This window comes from Salmo salar, chromosome ssa01 (assembly GCF_905237065.1).
Source record: "Salmo salar chromosome ssa01, Ssal_v3.1, whole genome shotgun sequence".
Taxonomy (NCBI): Eukaryota; Metazoa; Chordata; class Actinopteri; order Salmoniformes; family Salmonidae; genus Salmo; species Salmo salar.
Window position 1 is genome coordinate 35,310,388 of NC_059442.1, and position 25,410 is coordinate 35,335,797.

Sequence of the window (25,410 nt, forward strand, 5' to 3'; positions counted from 1 at the left end):
CCAGTTGGACGTACTGCCAAATTCTCTAAAACAACGTTGGAGGCGGCTTATGGTAGAGAAATGAACATTCGATTCTCTGGCAACACCTCTGGTGGGCATTCCTGCAGTCAGCATGCCAATTGCACACCCTCAAAACTTGAGACATCTGTGGCATTGTGTTGTGTGACAAAACTGCACTTTTTAGAGTGGCCTTTTATTGTCACCAGCACAAGGTGCACCTATGTAATGAGCATGCTGTTTAATCAGCTTCTTGATATGCCACACCTGTCAGGTGGATGGACTTTCTTGGCAAAGGAGAAATGCTCAATAACAAGGATGTAAACAAATTTGTGCACCAAATTTGAGAGAAATAACCTTTTTGTGCATATGGAAAATTTCTGGGATCTTTCAGTTCATGAAACATGGGACCAACACTTTACATGTTGCGTTTATATTTTTGCTCAGTGTAGATTAGATAAAGGCTGGAGTGCAGGAGTCATAGTCAGGCACAGCAAGGGGTTGTGGTATACGATACAGTGGTCACAGCAGAGACTAGGGGGCGGAGACAGCACATTGGTGTTGGCATGGCAACAACAGTTACATTGATGTACATTATTGGACCAGATAATCAGTGTTTGGATTTTTTGTCCATGGTCCCTCCCTCCAGCTCATCTAGCTAGGCCTATGAATGGCCTCAAGAGGAGAGAGGTTGTTGTCTAATCTCATTGGTATGAAAGAGATGGGACATCACAGGATGGTTGATGGTGGTGCTTCTGACAGAAAAGACGCCTGTGAGCAGGTGGTGGTAGGTAGGAGGAAGGTTTTTGGCACCTTCACACTGGGGGGGATAAAGCAGCTTGTGTGTGTGTGTGTCTCTCCCAGGTCAGAGTTGTCGTGGTATGATGGTGAAAGGGAGTATGGGGCTGGAGGCCTCTAGCTCCAGGGCGGTGAGGAAACACTCTGTAGCAGCAGCAGCGTTGCCCTGAGCCTGCAGCACCTCCCCCAGGCTGTTCCACACGTCATGGGCCGTCGAGTTCACCTGCACCGCATCCCGAAGGATCTTCTCTGCCAGGCTGTACCGCTGCAGCTGGTGCAGGATCAGACCCTAGGAGATAGGGAGAGAGAAGGAGTGAGTGAGTGACAAAGTGAAGGAGTGAGAGAGGGGGGTGAACAATGTTCTCTGCCAGGCTGTACTGCTGGTGCAGGATCAGACCCAAGGACAGAGGGAGAGTTAATACAGTCTGTAACACTGACTCAGAGAGGAGCGAGGAGTTTAAACACTTCTGTTTATCACTGCCCAGCTGACTCCGTCCTAGTGACACACAGAGACAAAGAGAGAGAACTGTACAATCACACACTCCATTTAGTCACATCCTACACTCATGTAATCTCATCCTTTCAATTAACTTCTCAAAGCAGCCAGCCTTTAAAAACCAGGCTAAGTAACTGTTAATCTAACACAAAAGGCCAGCCATTGTCGCTACAGTAGACAGCTAAATCATTCACAGAGCAACCTTGAGGCTCTTTCCCCAAGAAACGGGCTCAAACGGACGGACACACACACACACACACACACACACACACACAGAGAGAGAAAAGAGAGAGGAAAGAGATTGAGAAGAGAGCGAGACAGGGAAATAGAGAGCGCGAGAGAGAGGAAGAGAGAGAGAGAGGAGAGAGCAGTCAGCACAGTTAGAGGCCAAGGAGAGCCATCACCTCCACCCTGTACCTCTCCACAGAACTCTGGCTAAATGACAGAAAGAGGTGTGTATGTATATGTGCCCCCTGTCGCTCCCCCGAGTTGACAGGCTGTTGAGATGTGACAAGCCTGCTTATTGCGGAGACCAATGTTACAGACGCCAAAATAAATCCAAAATGAAAAGCTCAGATACAGCAGAACTGACACAGAGTGATGTGTGGCTGTGGTCCCGGCCGCAGCAAGCTGCTCTGAGCTGCTACGCTGCTTAATTAGTCAAATGTGTATGGGAAAGCAGGACTGGCACTGTAGCCAGAGACAGACACCCCTGGGACACGCCACAAGGATAGATGGAGAGAGTGATATTGAGAGAAAAGGAAAGAATACAGAAATAGGAGAAGTCTGGACCCTGCCCTTCCTACATTAACACCAACTCCATTTCAATGGAACATTTAGAGAGACAGAGAGAGACAGAGAGAGAGAGACAGAGACAGAGAGAGAGAATAAAGAAGGAGTAAAAGTCATTGCCCCTTTAACAGCATTAACTGTTAAAAAGTCGCTGGCTGCTGCTACTGCTGCCAGTGCGGCGCATCGTTGGCATCTTCTCAGTAGAAACAGTGAAAACTACATCTAATAACTGTCCCACAGCATCGAAGAGCTGGCACACCACTGCTACAGCATCAAGCTACCAGTCTGGTCCCAACAACGTAAAACAGCCGACTCATCTGCTGCTAAAGCAACAGCTCAACTGATACCACTGCAACCTGATCGATCAAGTAGTGGTTCACAGCAAGTTAGCATTAACGGAGAAACACTACCCGTATAATACCGCCACCAAACTGGAAGACGTGCAGCACCATCACTAGATACGCCCGTCTATGCCTATCAAAGAGCTCAGTAACACAGACTATTTGGGGGATACAGGATCTGTGTTACTGTTGTCGCGATACCAGAATTTTGACTTCAGTACAGATACCAGATTTAGTATCACGATACTCGCTACCATCACAATACTGGATACCAAAACGATACCAGGGCAAAAAAAGATAGGGTTATTAGCCAAAGAACTTGATCCAGATATACATTACCAGTCAAAAGTTTGGACACACCTCCTCATTCAAGGGTTTTTCTTTATTTTTACTATTTTCTACATTGTAGAATAATAGTGAAGACATCAAAACTATGAAATAACACATATGGAATCATGTAGTGACCAAAAAGATGTTAAACAAATCAAAATATATTTTATATTTGAGATTCTTCAAAGTAGCCACCCTTTGCCTTGATGACAGCTTTGCACACTCTTGGTATTCTCTCAACCAGCTTCATGAGGAAGTCACTTATTTTATGGTACTGATCAACAACATTTGCATAGAAAAAGCAATCTCTTCTTTTATAAAAGTGTGCACTGTCTCTTCAAGACCCATGACGTCATTCACAAACAGTTCGAGGAACAAGCAAATATTATCTTGACTGGAAGAGATGTGAGGCGTGGGAGACGAAGGGGAATGAAAAAAGTTTTTGGTCACAATCAGCTTTGAAATCAGCAATATTTTGCGTTATAGTTTGCATATTATCCCAAACAAGGTACTAGGGTAGTGAATTGACAGAAAGTTAGCCTACAAAGCTGGAAGCTACTGGTATCTTCTTGAATTTTATAGTGTTCCAGCCTGTAATGGACATTGTTTTGTTAACAGTAATTAACAGTTTCAACCTTTCTACATGCCGTGTTGCATTATTGATGTGTGTTAACTTCTGTGCAGCATAAGTGGTGATGCAGCCCAGACTCCCAGTGAGTGCAGTGGCTCCTCAGGACAGGCTAGAGCTGGCTATGAGCAGGCACGGAGGAGGCATGGAGGAGGCACGGAGGAGGCACGGAGGAGGCACGGGTACCGGAAGTTGTAAAAAAAAATCTAAAAATCCAACATTCAAACCGTTTTTCATGTTCTAGTATCGAAAAAAACGGAGGTTTTGGTATACGGTGCAACACTAATCTGTGTTACCACACGGACAGACATAGTAGATCCAGGGACAGTATGGTCGTAGCCAGTCCGGAGAGGAAATGAATAGCTCATGAAAAGTGGAGGGAAGATTTGAGGGATGAAATGTGGAGAGGGATCTCTAAGCCTGATTCCTGGATCCAGTCTAGAAGTCACAGCTGTATCAACAGGAACCCTCCCTCCCTCCCGCTCTTCCGCGCCATCCCTCGCCGCGTCTCTTTTTCCGTTTGTCAGTCAGAGTGGTGGAGTGATGCACAGCCCTCCACAAACTGGCCTGTCAAGGCAGAGGGATGGAAAGAGTGGTGGATGGAGGGAGGAGGAGTGTATAAGAGTGTATAAATCGTGCCATACAGTGTGCAAGACCCATTACCACGTCGCTTTACCAGCTCTGACAGACAAACAACATTGTGCATCCCAGACGCGACACACGGCAGAACAATCACACCACCCAGCAGCCAAACACCGCACCCAACGCCATCCATCACACCAGTCACAAACTATTACAGTGACAGTCACCATCCCACCACAAACTAGTCCAGTCACCATCCCACCACAAACTAGTCCAGTCACCATCCCACCACAAACTAGTCCAGTCACCATCCCACCACAAACTAGTCCAGTCACCATCCCACCACAAACTAGTCCAGTCACCATCCCACCACAAGCTAGTCCAGTCCCCATCCCACCACAAGCTAGTCCAGTCCCCATCCCACCACAAACTAGTCCAGTCCCCATCCCACCACAAACTAGTCCAGTCCCCATCCCACCACAAACTAGTCCAGTCCCCATCCCACCACAAACTAGTCCAGTCACCATCCCACCACAAACTACAGTCAGAGGGACGAGGCTCCACTATTCAGCTCAATAAGGGCTGTGTGTGTGTCCACTATGGCAGCAGTCAGGACTGCTCTCCTTAGTGTTTCTCTAGAAGAAAGAGGCTCATTTATAATTCAACAGGCGTTGGAAGGAAGTCTCCACCCAGTGATCAGCTTAGCTTGGTGTAGAAGACAAAATAAGGCATTTAAAACAGACACATTTTTAGATTTCATTTTCAGCAGGATACAGGAGCACGGTCTTTCTACTACAACACAGTTAAAGCAGAGACTTTGACCTGGGAAATCGAACACAGAGAGTAGAGTTATCAGCAGAGAACACAAATCAGGTCATGGTGAATAAGGACTATTTCTTCAGTCAGTCAGCCAATACGTTGCTCTGCTCTTTGCTGCTGGAGGACTAATCCTGTTCCTGTCTCAGCACCATCTCATCCTAGAGACGCAAGGACACAGATCCACACGCGCACACAGTTGAGTGAACAGGCACACACATTAAGACAGTTCTCCACTACAGCCCCATGCATTATCCCATTCTAGCTAGACTGTTTACAGTCACAACACAGTAGAGAAGCTCTAAACTTCTCACTTTTGCACCAAGCTGTACAGATGAGAGAGAGGAAGAGCAAGAAAGAGTGCGAGAAAGAAATAGCGAGAGAGAGAGAGAGAGAGAGAGAGAGAGAGAGAGGTAAAAAGAAAAAGATTGGACAATCCCCCTGCTTGAGGTGCTGACACAGCACAATGTGGTGGGTTCTTCTGCGTTTATTCTGCATTCACCACCAACCAATCACAAGCTCCCATTTTCAAATTTCCATAATTGGGTTTTTACTATGAGCTCATCAGATAGAGATGCTGTGTCTCTTGTTCTTGTTCTCTCTCGGTATCTCTCCCCTTCTCCTCCAAAAGGCCCTTTTCATTAGGCTCAATGCAGCCTTTTCATCCCAAAAGTGTCTCGTTTGTAATAAACAGAACGAAAAGCTAATCTGCTAACAGCATGAGTCAGACCTGCAGTCTCTTCATTCAAAGTGATGAGCAAGCAGCATGGAGGTTTACAGGGTGACAGTAACAATGGGCTTTCCCCCTCTGTCTGCACCACTTGACTATGACCTGAGAGAGCGACTCTGGGAGCTATATGACTGGGAGGCACTATGGCTATGGGACTGGGATGACCCTAAGAGTGACAGAATGTCAGCTGTCAGGCTGCATGGTTGACGTGGCAGTAGTAGGGAAGACGAGAGAGGGAGAACAGAACAGATGTGAACAGAGGGATGTAGAGGTTCTGGACTCACCAGTCTCTGCATAGTCTTGACGTGGGTGGGGCTGATGATGGAGAGAGAGATAGCGAGAGACATAGAAGAGGGGAACAGAAGAAAAGAGAGACTCACCAGTCTTTGCATGGTCTTGACGTGGGTGGGGCTGATGGAGAGGGCCTCCTCATACCAGCGTTTGGCCTCGTCCACGTTGCCCCGCAGCTCAGCCACCTGGCCCCGAATAAACAGCACGTTGTGGGACATGGGGAACAGGTTGGCAGCCTCCTGGGTGCAGGCCGTCGCCTCCGCAGGCTTGCCCATGCCAATGTACACCTCCGCTAGAGAGAAAGAGACAGGAGAGAGAGAGAGAGATTGTAGATCGGGGAGAGGAGGACCGTGAGGCGACACACTGACACAAATAACTAGGACATACACTGACTGACTAACAGAAACGGTTTCAGACAGACCCACAGACACACACTTCCTATGGTAATGGGAGGTGCAGCAGACCAGAGGGGTGATAGCTGTCTCTTGACTTCATGATTTCATCAAGAGAGGAAATGAGAGCTTCTAGCAGGTGGCAGCCAGCCTGATAAATATCACACACACATCTTATTGCTTTGTAAATAGGGACTTAAAGTAAAGCCCATAGATTACATACAGACAGAGACCTGAAAGTGAGTTTTCCAAAAGCAATAAAACACAGACTTATATCCAAAGATCCTATCATGTCTCCTCATTGTCTTCCTTTTGGGTGAAATAGCTGAAAAACTAGAATAATAATTATGAGCAAACATGACCTTATAGTGGCACTGATGTGTGTGTGCGAGTCTGATTGTGCGAAACTGTCCCCGTGCTTCTGTATTTGTATGGATGTGTGTGTCCGTGTGTGTCTATGTATGGCTCTGTCTGTCTGTCTGTCTGTCTGTCTGTCTGTCTGTCTGTCTGTCTGTCTGTCTGTCTGTCTGTCTGTCTGTCTGTCTGTCTGTCTGTCTGTCTGTCTGTCTGTCTGTCTGTCTGTCTGTCTGTCTGTCTGTCTGTCTGTCTGTCTGTCTGTCTGTCTGTCTGTCTGTCTGTCTGTCTGTCTGCGTGTGTCTCCAGGCAGGCTGTTCTCTAAGCAGCCAGCTAAGCCTCCAGTGCTGTCCTCATTTGTTGGTCCCAGAGAAAGGAGGTTATATCCAGGACACCATCCCCCATCTCTCTATTCTCTGGCATTTTGGAAAATGTTCATGGAGCGCCACAGCTCTGCTCAGCCTCCAGCAGCGCGTGGACGAGACTGTTTGAGGTTGGTTCACAACGCCTCAGCAGCACTACTAGATAGGCAAGCAGTAGCAGCTGGATGAGGGAGGGAGGGGACCTTGCTCTGCTCTGGCCTCCGCTTCTGGCATTTCAACGCTCTGCAGTGAGAGCAGGAGAGGATTTATCTCCCTCTCCCTGCACCCCCCTCCTTCTCATCTTCTCTCTACTTGCCTTCTCCCCATTTTTCTCTATCCTCTCTCTACCTTCCCCTTCTTTCTCTCACCCCATTTCCTTCTCTCAATGCCCCCCTCTCCTCTCACAATGCCCCCCCATCCATCCTTATATCTCCCTTTCAGAGCTGATTCAAAAGGGAGGCAGTTTTATTGGGAGGTGACGTCCCCTTGGTGTTCTTATCAATGTGAGTATCTAAGTATCTAAGGCTGGCAATAAGGATAATGACCAAAAAAGCAGTCAGTGTGTTTGTGTGTGTGTGTGTGTGTGTTCTTTCCCACCCATCGCAGGAGGACTGCAAATGAAAGGCAGCAGCAACAGTCCAGGAGGCCCTGCCTGGGATATGTTAACGCTTAACAGTCAGACCACCTCACAGGAACATATCGATTCCATTAAGCTGCTGTCTGCTACCCCACCTCCCCTGAGTCAATGGATTACCACTCCCACACACACCCTGCCAATCACTAACACCACACACATGCATGAACACAAGTGCACACACAACTCCAGGATATCATTTTGGATAATGGATATCATTTTTGGTACACATAATTAATGAGAGTAGGATAAGGGTATAATACAATAACAGCAGGATAGTACAGCAGCATTATACTAACTCCCCTCTGGCTGTCCAGCCAGTGTGTTACTTACAGAGGTGTAGTGACTCAGTGTACTACCATAGCTGTGTGTTATAGTGGTATAGTGTACTACCATAGCTGTGTGTTATACTGTACTACCATAGCTGTGTGTTATAGTGTACTACCATAGCTGTGTGTTATAGTGGCGTAGTGTACTACCATAGCTGTGTGTTATAGTGGCGTAGTGTACTACCATAGCTGTGTGTTATAGTGTACTACCATAGCTGTGTGCTATAGTGGTATAGTGTACTACCATAGCTGTGTGCTATAGTGGTATAGTGTACTATCATAGCTGTGTGTTATAGTGGTATAGTGTACTACCATAGCTGTGTGTTATAGTGGTATAGTGTACTACCATAGCTGTGTGTTATAGTGGTATAGTGTACTACCATAGCTGTGTGTTATAGTGGTATAGTGTACTACCATAGCTGTGTGTTATAGTGTACTACCATAGCTGTGTGCTATAGTGGTATAGTGTACTACCATAGCTGTGTGTTATAGTGGTATAGTGTACTACCATAGCTGTGTGTTATAGTGGCGTAGTGCACTACCATAGCTGTGTGTTATAGTGGCGTAGTGTACTACCATAGCTGTGTGTTATAGTGGTATAGTGTACTATCATAGCTGTGTGTTATAGTGGCGTAGTGTACTACCATAGCTATGTGTTATAGTGGTATAGTGTACTACCATAGCTGTGTGTTATAGTGGCGTAGTGTACTACATACCTGTGTGTTATAGTGGTATAGTGTACTACCATAGCTGTGTGTTATAGTGGTATAGTGTACTACCATAGCTGTGTGTTATAGTGGTATAGTGTACTACCATAGCTGTGTGTTATAGTGTACTACCATAGCTGTGTGTTATAGTGGTATAGTGTACTACCATAGCTGTGTGTTATAGTGGCGTAGTGTACTACCATAGCTGTGTGTTATAGTGGTATAGTGTACTATCATAGCTGTGTGTTATAGTGGCGTAGTGTACTACCATAGCTATGTGTTATAGTGGTATAGTGTACTACCATAGCTGTGTGTTATAGTGGCGTAGTGTACTACATACCTGTGTGTTATAGTGGTATAGTGTACTACCATAGCTGTGTGTTATAGTGGTATAGTGTACTACCATAGCTGTGTGTTATAGTGTACTACCATAGCTGTGTGTTATAGTGGTATAGTGTACTACCATAGCTGTGTGTTATAGTGGTATAGTGTACTACCATAGCTGTGTGTTATAGTGGTATAGTGTACTACCATAGCTGTGTGTTATAGTGGTATAGTGTACTACCATAGCTGTGTGTTATAGTGGTATAGTGTACTACCATAGCTGTGTGTTATAGTGTACTACCATAGCTGTGTGTTATAGTGGTATAGTGTACAACCATAGCTGTGTGTTATAGTGGTATAGTGTACTACCATAGCTGTGTGTTATAGTGGTATAGTGTACTACCATAGCTGTGTGTTATAGTGGTATAGTGTACTACCATAGCTGTGTGTTATAGTGGCGTAGTGTACTACCATAGCTGTGTGTTATAGTGGCGTAGTGTACTACCATAGCTGTGTGTTATAGTAGCGTAGTGTACTACCATAGCTGTGTGTTATAGTGGCGTAGTGTACTACCATAGCTGTGTGTTATAGTGGCGTAGTGTACTACCATAGCTGTGTGTTATAGTGGCGTAGTGTACTACCATAGCTGTGTGTTATAGTGGCGTAGTGTACTACCATAGCTGTGTGTTATAGTGGTATAGTGTACTACCATAGCTGTGTGTTATAGTGGTATAGTGTACTACCATAGCTGTGTGTTATAGTGGCGTAGTGTACTACCATAGCTGTGTGTTATAGTGGCGTAGTGTACTACCATAGCTGTGTGTTATAGTGGCGTAGTGTACTACCATAGCTGTGTGTTATAGTGGTGTAGTGTACTACCATAGCTGTGTGTTATAGTGGTATAGTGTACTACCATAGCTGTGTGTTATAGTGGTATAGTGTACTATCATACCTGCGTGGAGCCAGATCTGAGCCAGAGTCATCCAGGGGTGTAGGGGCCCATGTTTGGGGGCACTGCTCTGCATGGAGGATGCCACCTCTGACAGGGCCTGTTCCACCCGCGACGCCGCCATGGATGTGGCGTGGACCGAGCCTGCAGAGAGAGGGGGAGGAGGAGAGGACGACAGGGGAGAAGAGGGGGTAAGCACAGCAGCACCAGCACCTCCTCATGGTAAAATGATGCAACTGTAGGCTAATGTTACTCCACTCATTCTGCATCCATCGTTCAGGACATTAGCTGCACAAAACTTCACACACAGATGGCTTCATGCCTTCACAAAAAGCTTCATGTTATATAGGCTACTAGTGACAGGCAGCGTTACTAAGTCAGCAGCTATTAACTGTATTATCCTTGCAAACCACTGATTCACATATCCAGACGTATTGACGTACAATAACCTGGCTGTAGCTGTACAAACTAGGCCAACTGATTTGGGACTGGAGTTGGTTGAAAATACTATTTGGAGTGGATACTACTTTCCCCGGCTCTAAAGAGCGAGAGCTTTCATTATTGGCCTTAAAGAGCTTTAGATTAAAGCACAAATGGTTCCTATCTTCAAATCCTGTCAAGAAGATCTAGTGAAAGCACCGGGGCAAAGAAAAGTCCTGTGATGAATTTAGGGGGGAGAGAAAATATCCCTGGCTATAGAGAGATGTTTTTGATAAGGTCTTGCGAGTTGGGAGGAGAGATTGGATTTGTGTTTAAGCTGAAATGCTGCTAAGAGGATTTAGTGAAATGGGAATAGGAATCAGTTTCTGGGTTCTCAATCTGCATGGCAGGCTTTTGGTGAGGCACACACAGCCACTTCTCTCTCTCTCACACACACACACACACACACACACACACACACACACACACACACACACACACACACACACACACACACACACACCACACTTTCTGCATACTGGAGCTAAGTGACTCTTTTAAGCTATAGACCCTTTAACAACCAGTAGCATCCATCTATGGTCCACATGAACCGTTCTATATGGTTATAGCTCTATGATCTGAACACAATAGCTCCTCTAAGAACTCTCTCTCCTACCACTACACATCCTCATCCTTCACTCTGAACACCCACACCACAGGATTACAGGCAGGCAGGCAGCCTTTCGCGTCAAACCGCTTCACTCTTCTCTCTCCTCATATCAGAAAAATAACACGTTTGCTGTCTCTCTGGCTCCCTGGTTATTGACTGAAGCGACAGTCACACATTATGCATCTAAAAACCCTGTCAGTGTCCCAAATTGCATCCTATTCCATATATAGCACACTACTTTTGATCAGAGGCCTATGTAACCTGGTCAAAAGTAGTGCACTGTAAAGGGAATAGGGTGCCATTTGGGCTCAAGCCCTGAGATCGATACACTTCCCTCCCTCACAGCAGCACTAAGCCTACAGAGCCCCAGTCTCAGCCCTAGAGCCCACATTTAGCATGCAGACTGGAGACACCAGCTCTGTTCAAAAGTAGTGCTCTATATCTGGAATAGGGTGCCATTTGGGATGCATCCAGCGTCAACCATGGAACTCCACAGCCGTAGACCACGTCAGCCAAATTGAGCGTATTGGCAAGGTCTGAAGGGCTTTACCTGTTCTAGTCATTCTATTTCTATGGACACACCAACTTGATATGGCTGAAGAAGGTTTAATCGCAGAAGGAAGGAACACCCGGTTGCGTGGAGGGATTGAATGTTTTAAAAGGTCCCTGGATAGATGGAGAAAGAGCACCAGGAGCTCTACCATCAAGACAGACAGCTGTGTGAAGACAAGCAGGCTGTAGAAACTCGTTTTATCCAATGAAGTCAATTAAATGGCACCCACTGCAGGTGAATGGGTCAAATTAAGCCTGGATTAAACCGGTGTAATCTTAACCTGGATGAGTGAAAATGGTAATCCATGCATTTAGGAAAAAGTACACAAACACTCTCTCACACGCGCACACACACAGCGGGCTAAAAGGGTAGCCAAAAGTGCCTTCATGCAAGGTACAAAGCGCAAGGCACTAATAAAGAGCGATGTGGAGGGTGGGTTTTCAGTTCACAGCAGCACAGAAAGATTCGACATGTTCTTAAAGAAACAGTATCCATTTCACCGGGGCATGAGAGGACAGAGCTGCTTCCTCCTCATCCATTCCTCTCTTTTGTTTTGTTTCTAGTGAAGTCCAAGAGAATGTCAAAGAACACCGGGCTGGCCGTATGACAAGAGAGTGGCCTGTGTGTGTTTGCTGTCAGGGAAGCTTAAAGGAAACCTATTAATAGTCTGTGAAAGCCTTGAGGCCCAGCAGTGAAAGTAACTGGTCTCCACAACACAACAGTCAGTCATGGACAACATAGTCCACAGCCCTTTAACTAAACACAAATAAAATTACAAACGAAAAAAACAAAAACACGGCTAGCCCGTCTGGGACTGGTCTGGCTAACGAGCTATGTATTGTATGGTGGAGGGAGCCCATACGATAAGGCTGTGTGTCTGGTGGATAGAATAGAGCAGCCAGCCAGGGGAAATGATACTGCCTCTTTAATTATGGAGCTGCCTACTCCATAGCTGGCCCACCGAGTCGGGAAGCTCAGTGAGCTAATTGTTTAGCTGTAGCACAAAGGGCCTGAGGACAAAAATAAATAAATGAAACTAAAAACTAAAACAAAACAGAAAATAAGGTGAGCTAGCGAATAGCGGCCGGACAGCCTCCGGTACGGTCCACACATGACTGACTGACTTTAGGAGCACAGACAGACAGAGGGGCAGGCAGGTGGTTGGTGGTGACGGATGGATACATTGACTGTGGAGGAAAAATCAGGCCAAGGCCAGGAGGCGTGATACATCAGTCAGAGTCCAGCGTCAGTGGGCAAAGAGAGAGGCAGCGGAGGGAGAAAAGCGCTACTTACAAACTGAAAACATGGAGTAAAAACCATGATACTGATGAAAGTTAGCATCTGGAGGGCTGCCTTTAAAATAACAAATCAACAAACAACAAAGAACAAAGATTACTTAAAAGAGAAAATTAATTAAAGAGGGAAAATTAAAGAGATACAGCTAGGAGAGAACTTTAAAATGACTTCCACTCAACAACAAAACTGAAGTATACTTAACAGAAACATTTCAAAAGACACTAACATTAGTGAATGCTGAAGTTATTTATGCTAAGTTAGTGCCAGTGAAAATGGATCCACACAATGATTCACGATCAATGTGTCAATCCAATCCATTCTAAACTGTTTCTCCCCTGAAGGTTTTTGTGGTTGCTATTGCCACCAGTGCAAGCTTTTCCTTCCTTAAATCACCTTTATCATGTTCCTTATTTAAACATCAAACATACATTATGATGGCAAACATAAAAACCTTGGACCTCTATTGCAGGTGTAAATACACTGTGGTTATTTGAAGTGCCTCAATCCGATCTTTTATCTAGCAGTAAAACATAAAATGGTACAATGGAAGGTGGCGGGGGAAAGATAGTGGAACACCAAAGGACAAATGAACAGAGTGATGAATAGAAAGAGAAAGCCAGGGGACACAGAGAGCTAGATAGAGGAGAGAACATAACAGGAAGTACTGTGACGTGTGTGTGGAGAGTGAGCGTGCTTGAACGAGTGCGGGTGGGTTTTTACCTGTATTGCCGGTAGAGTGTACCTGTAGTTCTAGTGCCTAACCAAAACCTCTCCTCACACTCTGTATCCTACACTTCCTCTGTTAACCCCAAAACATGCCAACTGAACTGACATCCTGTTTGTCCGAGGTTGTCGTTTCATCCTCTCTGTTTGTGGCTGGTAACAGATAAGTGAACCCCAGTCTGTCTTAAAACCCAGTCAGTCAGATAGATTGACAGGATACGGGGCCGTTCATTCTCCTCTCTTTCACTCTTTCTTTCCTTCTCATATCCTCAGTGTCTGCTGACTCATTCAGTCGAAGCCGGACGCGAAGGCCACTCAGGCAGATTAGGGACTTAACGTCGTCCACTCAGTGTCTCCATGGCGATGGGATGGTGATAGGCTGACAGGATCCTGTTAGGCCCACAGGACTGGACACACCTGACTCACTATTGGGCCAACCCAAATCATACTGTGCTGGCTGGCTTTGATATGTTTTCACCTTGTCCTTTCCAGCATGGTTTTTAGCACTGTTAAGGAACTACACATAGAACGCACACCACACCACAGCCCAGAACACTACAACTACTGTATCTAGAGCTTAATCAGTGAAGTCACTTTCTAGATGGCACCTCATTGCCTATAGTGCAGGGTCAAAACTAGTGCACTATGTAGGGAAAAAGGTGCCATTTTGGACGAGTTAAAAAACACACACTCAGCAAGCATTGTTGTGATTGGGCAGTGAGTCGGGCACACCACAACATGCCATTGGCCGCACGTGGTGCAGAGGAGCATTACTATTGGTGGACTGTCGTCGAGGGATGTGGTCACAGAAAGCATGATGGCCGCCGGCCGGCTTCGGGGGATGCAGAGGGGGGTCGGCCTTGGGGGGTGTGATGGGTGGAGGGTGGTGGGAGGGGCCGGTGTGAAAGAGAGGGGAAGAAGGGGAGGAGGGCTCGGACCCCGAGAGAGAGGAGGAGCCAGAGACTAGAAACAACAGAAAAGTAGAAGATGACAGATATATATATAAAACACAGAACATATGAAGACTGCAGCCTTTCCTTAGCAACAGCTAACTGAAAGTAGAGAAAAATGGCATATCTGACTTAGAGACCTTCCAGTTGATCAGTCTGAGGAGTATTTCTGTCTTTGTGGGGAAAAACTCATTCTGATTGGCTGGGCCTGGCTCTCCCGCCCCTACCCAGTCATGTAAAATCCATAGATTAGGGCCTAACGAATTGACTTAAATTGAATGATTTCCTTATATGTAACTAAAAAAAAATCATTGTTGCATGTTGTGTTTATATTTTTGTTCAGTATACTCTGATACGGTATGGTGTAACACACAGATAAAAGCCTTTATTGTGATTGGAAGGAAAAGCTGTTGGATATTGAACACTGCAGTAAAAAACGTTAATATTTAGAAAATGAAAGATGTTGATCAACGGTCACACACTTTGACAGGATGTAGTCTACAGGGTGTGTCTTCACACCTCTGACAGAGACAGAATGGGGAAATACAAGATGTGATGTTTAAATGTCTGGACAGACTGCTTTAGTGACGTTTTTTAATTTTTTTTCTAGAATGCTGAGGAGGCTGGTGAGAGGAGCTATAGGAGGAAGGGCTCATTTTAATGGCTGGAATGGAATAAATCACATCAAACAAATGGAAACCACACGTTGAACTCCATTCCATCAATTCCATTCCAGCCATTACAAAGAGCCCGTCCTCCTATAGCTCCTCCACCAGCCTCCGCTGCTAGAATGGTATTCCTTGGCTGAATCTCCAACCCACCACTTCTACTGCTCTGATCACTCAGTAAAAGGCTGAGTGGTTGTTCGGAGGTTCAGCCCTTAACAACAGCAGCTTGTAGTTTACTCCAGTATGGCCATAAACCCTGTAGCCATGGAGACAGAGAGCAATATACAGGTGTGGTTGTAGATACAGTAGTCATGTTGAGACAGGACACAGTGTGACTACAGTGACATGGATGTACAGTTACCGTAGTAGATTCATGTGTATATATGTAGCTTCTGCTGGAGAGGCTTTAACCTGCATGTCCCTGGGGATTCATTTTAATACATTTTCATGACCTACAGACATTTGAAGGTTTCCGCTTCCCTCATAATGGGATAGCGACCATGTTAAGTAGCCTGGTCACATGATCTGTTGGTTCTCTTGCCAACTCCACTGTCAAGCCCATGATGGCACAAACAGACACACACACTCAGGCTACGTGTTCAGTGTCCTGGGGTAAGCTAGTTTTCTGCTTTATAACTCCTCTCCATTTCTCTATGGTTGTGAGGTAGTGGCAGTGAGGTGAGACTTACCCGTCTCTGGATCACTGAAGTCAGGCAGCGTCATGGCATTGAGAGTCCTTCGGTCTGCTATGGCTCTGTCCAACAGGCTGCTGCCTCGACCTGAATCACTGGATACACACACACAGAAAATAGGTAAAACACCAACTAGAGAGCTAAGCTTCCTGAAAATCCTCCCTGCCCATCTATGCTCTTAGCATGACTGCTGCGCAGGTTAAGAGCTGTGTTTTTGTCTGTCTTAGGTAAGATTCACAGTTACTGCATGGGATAGGTGATGAAACCGAGAGCAACGCTCCAAGTTTAGGAAGGGGTAAGGTAGCGGGCAGCGGACTGAGTCTGCCTCTGCTACAAAGACTAATGCAAAATCCAGTTCATGAAACAGAAGGATGGACTGGATAGTCACGAAGTTGGAGATATCCCCTAGTCAAATGTCACAGGGACAGTTAAACATTCTGATGCATTGTTCTGGGTGGATTACTGGTCCCTGTCTGAACTCCTGCATCTTTCTACTCATTCTGTCATATCCAGGAAAATCACAGCCACGAGCGAAAGGAGTGCAGAGTCCAGTTCTGTCTGTCGTTTGTTCGGGACGGTATATTTCAACAGCATTGACGGGAAACGCAGAGGCAGTAAAACTCAAAATGCGAGACAGAGGAACCGCCATAAAACAGAGCTCCTGACGAACTTTAACACAGCAATGTGTTGGCTGAGGTAAACGCTATTTCACCGTCTATAATGACCAGCGAGTATACACAGACAATACATTATATGAATAGTAGGGCGACAGTAGCCTCGGCCCCTGTCTATGGGGGGTGGGTGAGTGCAGCAGAGGACCAGGAGGAAAGGAGTCTGGTTACTTGTAATTGATCTCCGTGGACTAAACTTCTTCAGTTTAACGATAGTCTGGTGAGGGACTGATCTGTCCACACTGACTCGCTCTCTCTCTGCTGCATGGCTACCATTAGCTGCAGACGAGCTGTGTCCCAAACAGCACCATATCCATATTGTAGTTCACCACTTTTGACAGGAGTCCATAGTGTAGTGCACTAACTAGGGAATAGGCACCATTTGGGTTACGGCTATATGAGATTCACTAACCGTAAGGAAGGGAGTCTACTGATGTAATACGTCATTTAGCTCAATCAATCAACATTGTATTTATAAAAACCTTTTTATATCAATAGTAGTTACAAAGTGCTTTCCAGTACTCTGCTCTCAGGCCTGTGTTTCTCTAAGCAAAGCTTTAGTGAATTTTTTAAAGCGTCTTAAAAAGCCATGGATAAAAAAATAAAAATCAGGGAAGCAGTGCTGCTCGATCTCTCGTGATAGTTAATACCGGTGTTTTGCAGGAGATTGTGGCTAAAGTCGGTGCACATATTTACAAAAGGAGATCGTGATAATGCACATTTGGCCCCAGACTCAGACCAGTCTCACTCGCTCAGTCCTTTTCTGACATTCCAAAACACTACATTATACGGCATAATATTCCTGAAGGTGGTTTGTAATACTGCAGGTTGCAATGGTAGTGTGTCCAACATATTTTACTGCTATTTTCATACACAGTTCCGTTCTATCTAGCGGACAAAACATGTTGCCTGCGTAATGGGTACTACTATACTGTACCTGGGGTTGGTGAGGTTGTAACAGGACTTCCAGATCTGCAGCATGTGTTTGCAGGTGAGCAGAGCCTCCTCAGGTCCTCGACACAATGTCTCCAGCTTCACCTTGGTGAACAACAGGCTGCGGGGAGACACCCAGTTATCTACAGCGTGGACTCTCTGCATCTCTATATAATGATACAACTCAGATAAAAACGTGTAGTAATACAGGCGGTGTGGGAGAAATGTCGTATTTTCCACCCAGCACCAAAGCAATGTGTACACAATGTTGTGAGGTTGCAGAGAGAGGTGAGCACTGCTACACACTCCATCGTCAACGAGTAGCATTAGAATTGTACCTCCAGGGTGCCTGGGAGGAGATCTAGCGGAGGAGGGGTGCATTCACCAAGAGGAGAGAAGCGTTTGATGAAAGCCTATGTGGACACTAATTCGCTCCCAGAGAGAGAGTAGAGTGTCAGAGTGAGAAAATTCCATTGGTGAGGGGTGGTGGACAGTGCTGTGAATTAAGTTTCCATTTATAGACCCCTCCCCCATCTCACCCAGCCTTCTCTCCTAGGCTAACGCGTTCCTCCCAGTGCAGCACTGTGATATAAATACAACACGACCTTACCGTCACCTTTCCATCTCCTCCTCATCCCAACATACACACAACCGCCCTCCCTTCCCAATTTGTAATTTTTTTTATGAAAATAAAACACTAATATATATTGAATACATACAGTTGAAGTCGGACGTTTACATACACTTAGGTTGGAGTCGTTAAAACTCGTTTTTCATCCTCTCCACAAATTTCTTGTTAACAAACTATAGTTTTGGCAAGTCGGTCAGGACATCTACTTTGTGTATGACACAAGTAATTTTTCCAACAATTGTTTACAGACAGATTATTTCACTTATAATTCACTGTATCACAATTCCAGTGGGTCAGAAGTTAACATACACTAAGTTGACTGTGCCTTTAAACAGCTTGGAAAATTCCAGAAAATGATGTCATGGCTTTAGAAGCTTTTGATAAGCTAATTGACAAAATTTGAGTCAATTGGAGGTGTACCTGTGGATGTATTTCAAGGTCTACCTTCAAACTCAGTGCCTCCTTGCTTGACATTATGGGAAAATCTAAAGAAATCAGCCAAGACTTCAGAAAAACAATTGTAGACATCCAGAAGTCTGATTCATCCTTGGGAGCAATTTCCAAACGTCTGTAGGTACCAAACAATAGTACGCAAGTATAAACACCATGGGACCACGCAGCCGTCATACAGCTGAGGAAGGAGAAGCGTTCGGTCTCCTAGAGATGAACGTACTTTGGTGCAATAAAAGTGCATAATCAATCCCAGAACAACAGCAAAGGACCTTGTGAAGATGCTGGAGGAAACGGGTACAAAAGTATCTATATCCACAGTAAAACGAGTCCTATATTGACATAACATGAAAGGCCGCTCAGCAAGGAAGAAGCCACTGCTCCAAAACCGCCATAAAAAAGCCAGACTACGGTTTGCAACTGCACATGGGGAATGAAATCGTACTTTTTGGAGAAATGTCCTCTGGTCTGATGAAACAAAAATAGAACTGTTTGGCCATAATGACCATCTTTATGTTTGGAGGAAAAAGGGGGAGGCTTACAAGCCGAAAAACACCATCCCAACCGTGAAGCACGAGGGTGGCAGCATCATGTTGTGTTGGTGCTTTGCTGCAGGAGGGACTGGTGCACTTCACAAAATAGATGGCATCATGAGGGAGGGAAATTCTGTGGCTATATTGAAGCAACATCTCAAGACATCAGTCAGGAAGTTAAAGCTTGGTCGCAAATGGGTCTTCCAAATGGACAATGACCCCAAGCATACTTCCAAAGTTGTGGCAAAATGGCTTAAGGACAACAAAGTCAAGGTATTGGAGTAGCCATCACTTCAATCCTATAGAAAATGTGTAGGCAGAACTGAAAAAGCGTGTGCGAGCAAGGAGGCCTACAAACCTGACTCAGTTACACCAGCTCTGTCAGGAGGAATGGGCCAAAATTCACGCAACTTATTGTGGGAAGCTTGTGGAAGGCTACCCGAAATGTTTGACCCAAGTTAAACAATTTAAAGGCAATGCTACCAAATATTAATTGAGTGTATGAAAACTTCTGACCCACCTGGAATGTGATGAAAGAAATAAAAGCTGCAATAAAATCCTTCTCTCTACTATTATTCTGACATTTCACATTCTTAAAATAAAGTGGTGATCCTAACTGACCTAAGACAGGGAATTTTTACTGGGATTACATGTCAGGAATTGTGAAAAACTGAGTTTAAATGTATTTGGCTAAGGTGTATGTAAACGTCTGGCTTCAACTGTAAGTATTCACACCCCTGAGTCAATACATGCTAGAATCATCTTTGGCAGCGATTACAGCTGTGTCTTTCTCGGTAAGTCTCAGAGGTTTCCCCACCTGGATTGTACAATATTTGCATATTATTCTTTAAAAAAATAATCAAGCTCTGTCAAGTTGGTTGTTTATCATTGTAGACAGCCATTTTCAAGTCTTGCCATAGATTTTCAAGACGATTTAAGTCAAAACTGCAACTACGCTGCTCAGGAACATTCAACGTCATCTTGGTAAGCTACTCCAGTGTATATTTGGCCTTGTGTTTTAGGTTATTGACCTGCTGAAAGGTGAATTTGTCTCCCAGTGTCTGTTGGAAAGCAGACTGAACCAGGTTTTCCTCTAAGATTTTGCCTGGACTTAGCTCTATTCCGTTGCTTTTTATCCCCCTAAAAACTCCCTAGTCCTTGCCGATGACAAGCATACCCATAACATGATGCAGCCACCACCATGCTTGAAAATATTAAGAGTGGTACTCTTGGATTTGCCCGAAACATAACACTTTGTATTCAGGACATAAAGTTAATTTCTTTGCCAAATGTTTTGCAGTTTTACTATAGTGCCTTACAAACAGGATGCATGTTTTAGAATATTTTTATTCTGTACAGGTTTCCTTCTTTTTGCTCTGTCATTTAGGTTAGTATTGTGGAGTAATTACAATGTTGTTGAGCCATCCTCACTTTTCTCCTATCACAGCCATTAAACTCTGTTTTAAAGTCACCATTGGCCTCATGGAAAATCCTTCAGCGGTTTTCTTCCTCTCTGGCAACTGAGTTTTATAGTGACTGGGTGCATTGATACACCATCCAAAGTGTAATTAATAACTTCACTATGCTCAAAGGGATATTCAATGTTTGCTTATTCAGGTGCCCTTATTTGCGAGGCATTGGAAAACCTCCCTGGTCTTTGTGGTTGAATCTGTGTTTGAAATTCACTGCTCGACAGAGGGACCTTAACAGATGTATGTATGAACTACAGAGACGAGGTAGTCATTCAAATATCATGTTAAACACTAATATTGCACACAGAGTGAGTCCACGTAACTTATGTGACTTGTTAAGTATAACAAGGCTTGCCATAACAAAGGGGTTAAAGAGTCAAGACATTTCAACTTTTCATTTTTAATGAATTAGTTAAAACAATTCTAAAAACATAATTCCAATTTGACATTATGAGGTATTGTGTGTAGGCCAGTGACACAAAATGTCAATTTAATCAAATTTTAAATTCAGGCTGTAACACAAGGCACAGTAAATATTCACAGAACTCACCCTCGGCGTCATGTTTTTACACGCACACACAGGCGTGCGCACACACACACACACACACACTTCACTCTCCCCCAGGGAAAGCCGAAGCGCAATCAAGCTTGTGTAAAAACAGGGCAAAAAAAAAGAATACAAAATTGGAAAATGAAAAAGCGTGTTCTTTTTAATGTTATGTAAGTGGCTGAGGCAGAGATACCGAGGCACAGAAGCCAATACTGTGGTGCCCTGAGGGTACAGCAGACTAAATCTATTAGAGATTGTGAAATTCAAACACCGGAAACAAACAGAGCAGGGAAAAGAGAGAAGGAAAAAAATGAGGATCTCAGAGTTACGTAGAGTCAGCGGTGTGAGAGTGGCAGGGTTTGTGCACAAATTAACCATCAGACAGAGGAGATGGAGAGACGGCAAAGGAAAAAGCAAACGTAGAAATAATCTGTATAGCTAGCACTCTGATTTCCATCAGTAACTAACACACAACTCTGAAAATACAATTCATTGGAAATTGCTGTCTCTCTCTGCCGCCAAAATAACCAAGCGGATCTGTGTGCCGGTCTGTGTGTGTGTGTGTGTGTGTGTGGTGGAGATGGCTGGCATGCCGTACCCACTGCCCACTCCCTCTGCCCTTCCTGGTAGCAAACCCCCCCATCCCCAGCCATCACACTGGTCTAATTAAGGATGCCAGGTGCTGATCTCCCTGATGCCCAGGACAATGTTAATAACACACTGAGCAGAGTGGCATGCTGACTGATCCTTTGGTTAATGTGTTTGTTCACATGCCAGCGCCAACGTTATAGACTAATGCCTCTGTGATGGCCTGCGTGAGTATGAGGAGTTTACATTTACATTTTAGTCATTTAGCAGACGCTCTTATCCAGAGCGACTTACAGTAGTGAATGCACACATTTCATATTTTTTTTTTATCCGTACCGGTCCCCCGTTTAGAGTGAGTATGAGGAGTTTAGAGTGAGTATGAGGAGTTTAGAGTGAGTATGAGGAGTTTAGAGTGAGTATGAAGAGTTTCGAGTGAGTATGAGGAGTTTCGAGTGAGTATGAGGAGTTTCGAGTGAGTATGAGGAGTTTAGAGTGAGTATGAGGAGTTTAGAGTGAGTATGAGGAGTTTAGAGTGAGTATGAGGAGTTTAGAGTGAGTATGAGGAGTTTAGAGTGAGTATGAGGAGTTTAGAGTGAGTATGAGGAGTTTAGAGTGAGTATGAGAGTCCGATGTGGAGAAAGATTCCAGACTCACATGAAGCTTTCTGGGTACTCGCTGAGCGCCATCTCGATGATGTTGAGAGCGTCGTGGTAGTGTTTCTGGGCCGACAGCAGCAGGGCCAGCAGGTGGAGAGAGTGCACGTCGTCTCCCTGCAGCTGCAGAGCCTGACGCACGTACCCCAGCGCCTCCGGGATCTACAGCACACAGATCACATACACCACCGGTCATCCACAGCCAGAGGTGCTGCTATCTGGCCATGCTGGAGAGGACACAAGTATATAGGTACCCTAAACTTCACCCCTACTACATCTGAACTCTTTATTTGGCTAAAGTTACAGTAGAAAGCACTTCTGACCACAAATGTCATTTTAATCACAAACCCCTAACCCAATGGTTCCCATCTCCAGTCCTCCTGTACACCAAACAGCAGTCCCGGACAAATACCTGACTCATTGAGGGCCTGATGATTAGTTGACAAGTTGAATAGAGGTGTGCTTGTCCAGAGCTACAATAAAACATGTGTACTGTTGGGGGTACTGGAGGACAGGAGTTGTGAACCACTGCCCTAACCTAATTTAGGGCAAACAGCTCATGTACTTGCTCAGCAGTTTTTATGTATTCCACCCCCCCCCAACGCCCATCTTGTGAAAACCAATTACAGACATAACAGGGTTATATCTATGCTCTCGCAGCTCGGGCCAATCACACGTCTGAAGGAGTAGATACATGCTCAAAAACAGCTTACTCGTTAACACCTGCTTCCATCTACCCACTAATGACTAATATAAGGTCCTTTACATTTGTCTTCCACTTCCGAAAATCAATGGTATATGTTAGCTGTGAGTGTGTGTGTGTGTGTGTGTGTGTGTGTGTGTGTGTGTGTGTGTGTGTGTGTGTGTGTGTGTGTGTGTGTGTGAGAGAATCAATACTGGCCAACAGATGGAATCTAATCAGAGACTACATTTGGTATTAGAGGCACCTGGGGGTTTTATAATAATACAGTACAATGGTTGTCTATCACTGAATGTAATTACAATTCACAATCCCTCTCTATCCTCTCCTCTCCACTCCCCTCTCCAGACCTGCTCCCGTCAGAAATACACCCTTGACATTTCCGTCTCATGGTTTTTAAATCAATTTTAATGTCACATTATTTCCAGACTCCCCGTGTCTCAAACCAACACTTTATTTGGGTCTTTATCACCATGGAAACAGTCCCGGTCTCTGTATCAGCGGTTAGATGTCATCTCTCTCTCTCTGATGGGAGGATCGACAAGAGATTACAGAGGAAGGACAGGGAGATGACAGAGAAAAAATGAGAAAGACACACGGGGGGGTATAGAGAGGAGAGTATAGAGTTGAGAAAGAGAGAAAATACATGGAGAGAGAGAGAGACCGAAAGAGACAGAAGAGAGAGAGAAAGAGCGAGTTTACATTGACCTTAGATTGACCCGTGTGAAAGATGAGCACCTTTACCTGGTAGGGGGTTGAAGCACTGAGCGGACACACACACACACACACCACACACACACCTATCTACAGGGAGTATCAGTGTTGCTAAACCAGCTCCGACACGCAGAGAAGCTCATTAGTCCCATCCTGACTCTGAGCCACAGTGTGTGTGTGTGTGTGTGTGTGTGTGTGTGTGTGTGTGTGTGTGTGTGTGTGTGTGGTGGCCTTACCTGCCGTGACACAGCCAGCTGCAGGGCCAGGTAGAAGGCAGCCAGGTGGTCTGTGGGGGACAAGCTCTGGGCTCTGAAACAGAGATGAGGAGTAGTGAGTGAGTAGATACAAAGTGTCCTTCAAATACTATCAGCAGGCACCACTGATCCACTATGGCATTATAAAAATATATATATACACACTTGCATGACTGCTGCTGAGAATGCTGATCGCTTGCAGTTTCATAAAGCAGGGAAATGAATGCCCTCACCGGGATGTTTTTAACCACTATCCTACAGTATCAGGTCCTATTACACTGGAACCACCAGGGGACTAACCTAGAGTGAGTGAGGTATCCATCCATCCAATCCCCTACTGAACCAGCCTCCCCAAGCCCTGCCCTGTCTTGGCCTGCCCCAAACCACTTGAGGTGGGCTTAAATGGTTCTCTCCAAACGATCTCTGTGCTTTAACAGGCTCTTTTACACCAGTGCCTAGTTAATGTGTCAGGAGAGTGGTGTGAGACTGAGGAAGATTCAACCTCCATTAGGGGAGCAGAGGCAGGGACAGAGACAGGAAAGAGGAGACACAGGAATGGGATGGGGTTCAGGGGACAAGGAGAGTGGTGTCAGACGACACCACCATTAGAGAGACAGCAGGGGCAGGGAGACAGGGACAGGGGAGACACCCGAGAGAGGGGATGGCCGACAGGGATGTCCATATTGCCTAATTCTTTAAAAACAGGAGGTACGGGGACTCACCTCTGGAATGCACCCAGGGCCTTCCTCTGATACTCCTCCTGCATCCCCCGTAGGGACGCTGTAGGGAGGGAGAGAGAGAGACAGGAAGGGGATGAGGGGTGTGGGAGACGGAGAGGAAATATGAAAAGAGAAAGTGGACAAACAGCAGGAGAGAAAGGAGTAAACAGAGGAGAGAACAGAGAAGGCAGCAGATGGGAGAGCCACATCAATTGAGTGAGCATTTAAGAGCGAGTGAAATGGAGAGAGACAGAGAAGGAAATGGAGTGAAGAACAGACGGGAGGAGAGGAAGGAGATTGAGAGAAGGCAAGAGAATGAGAAAGAAAAAGGGAGAGTGATTAGGTTCAGGAGGAAGGGAAGGGTGCTTACATTAGGCTTCGTTAAGTCATAAATATTCAGCTTGTGTACGCCATATGTTACAGTGGAGATAAGCTGAATGTGGGAGTGAGAGGAGAGCAATGTAGGACTGCCATACACCAGAGATAGTCAGTGGCTGATAGTGTGTCTGGGTGAGGTGTGACTGATAACTGTGGACATTAATGTGTTAAGGTCATGTCACATTAACAATCCTTAAAAATCCTTCCTCTCCTTACCTCCCTCTGACCTAAAAGAACTGAGCAGATGAAAGCAATCCTACTGATTTTCCACCATTGCTTTTACCCGTCGAATCAGTGCAAATGAAAGGGAGGAGACGAGCTCTGGCCCTAGGTGGAATAC

At 45.3% G+C, this 25,410-nt stretch overlaps 1 protein-coding gene across 2 annotated transcripts in view; it reads right to left on the reverse strand.

The window, feature by feature from the left end:
• Positions 1 to 234: 234 nt before the first annotated feature.
• Positions 235 to 25,410, reverse strand: part of ttc7b (tetratricopeptide repeat domain 7B) — a 59,445-nt gene continuing 34,269 nt past the window's right edge. The window contains exons 13-21 of one of the 2 annotated variants that reach the window (XM_014193280.2): positions 24,696 to 24,753; positions 23,956 to 24,028; positions 22,307 to 22,467; positions 17,433 to 17,549; positions 15,822 to 15,919; positions 14,289 to 14,477; positions 9,856 to 9,996; positions 5,891 to 6,093; positions 235 to 1,084 (exon numbers count right to left, since the gene is read on the reverse strand). In XM_014193280.2, coding sequence (XP_014048755.1) covers positions 863 to 1,084; positions 5,891 to 6,093; positions 9,856 to 9,996; positions 14,289 to 14,477; positions 15,822 to 15,919; positions 17,433 to 17,549; positions 22,307 to 22,467; positions 23,956 to 24,028; positions 24,696 to 24,753 — 1,262 coding nt within the window. In that variant the 3' untranslated portion in view covers positions 235 to 862. The remainder of the gene's footprint in view (positions 1,085 to 5,890; positions 6,094 to 9,855; positions 9,997 to 14,288; positions 14,478 to 15,821; positions 15,920 to 17,432; positions 17,550 to 22,306; positions 22,468 to 23,955; positions 24,029 to 24,695; positions 24,754 to 25,410) is intronic. The other variant, XM_014193288.2, reaches the window with a different exon arrangement.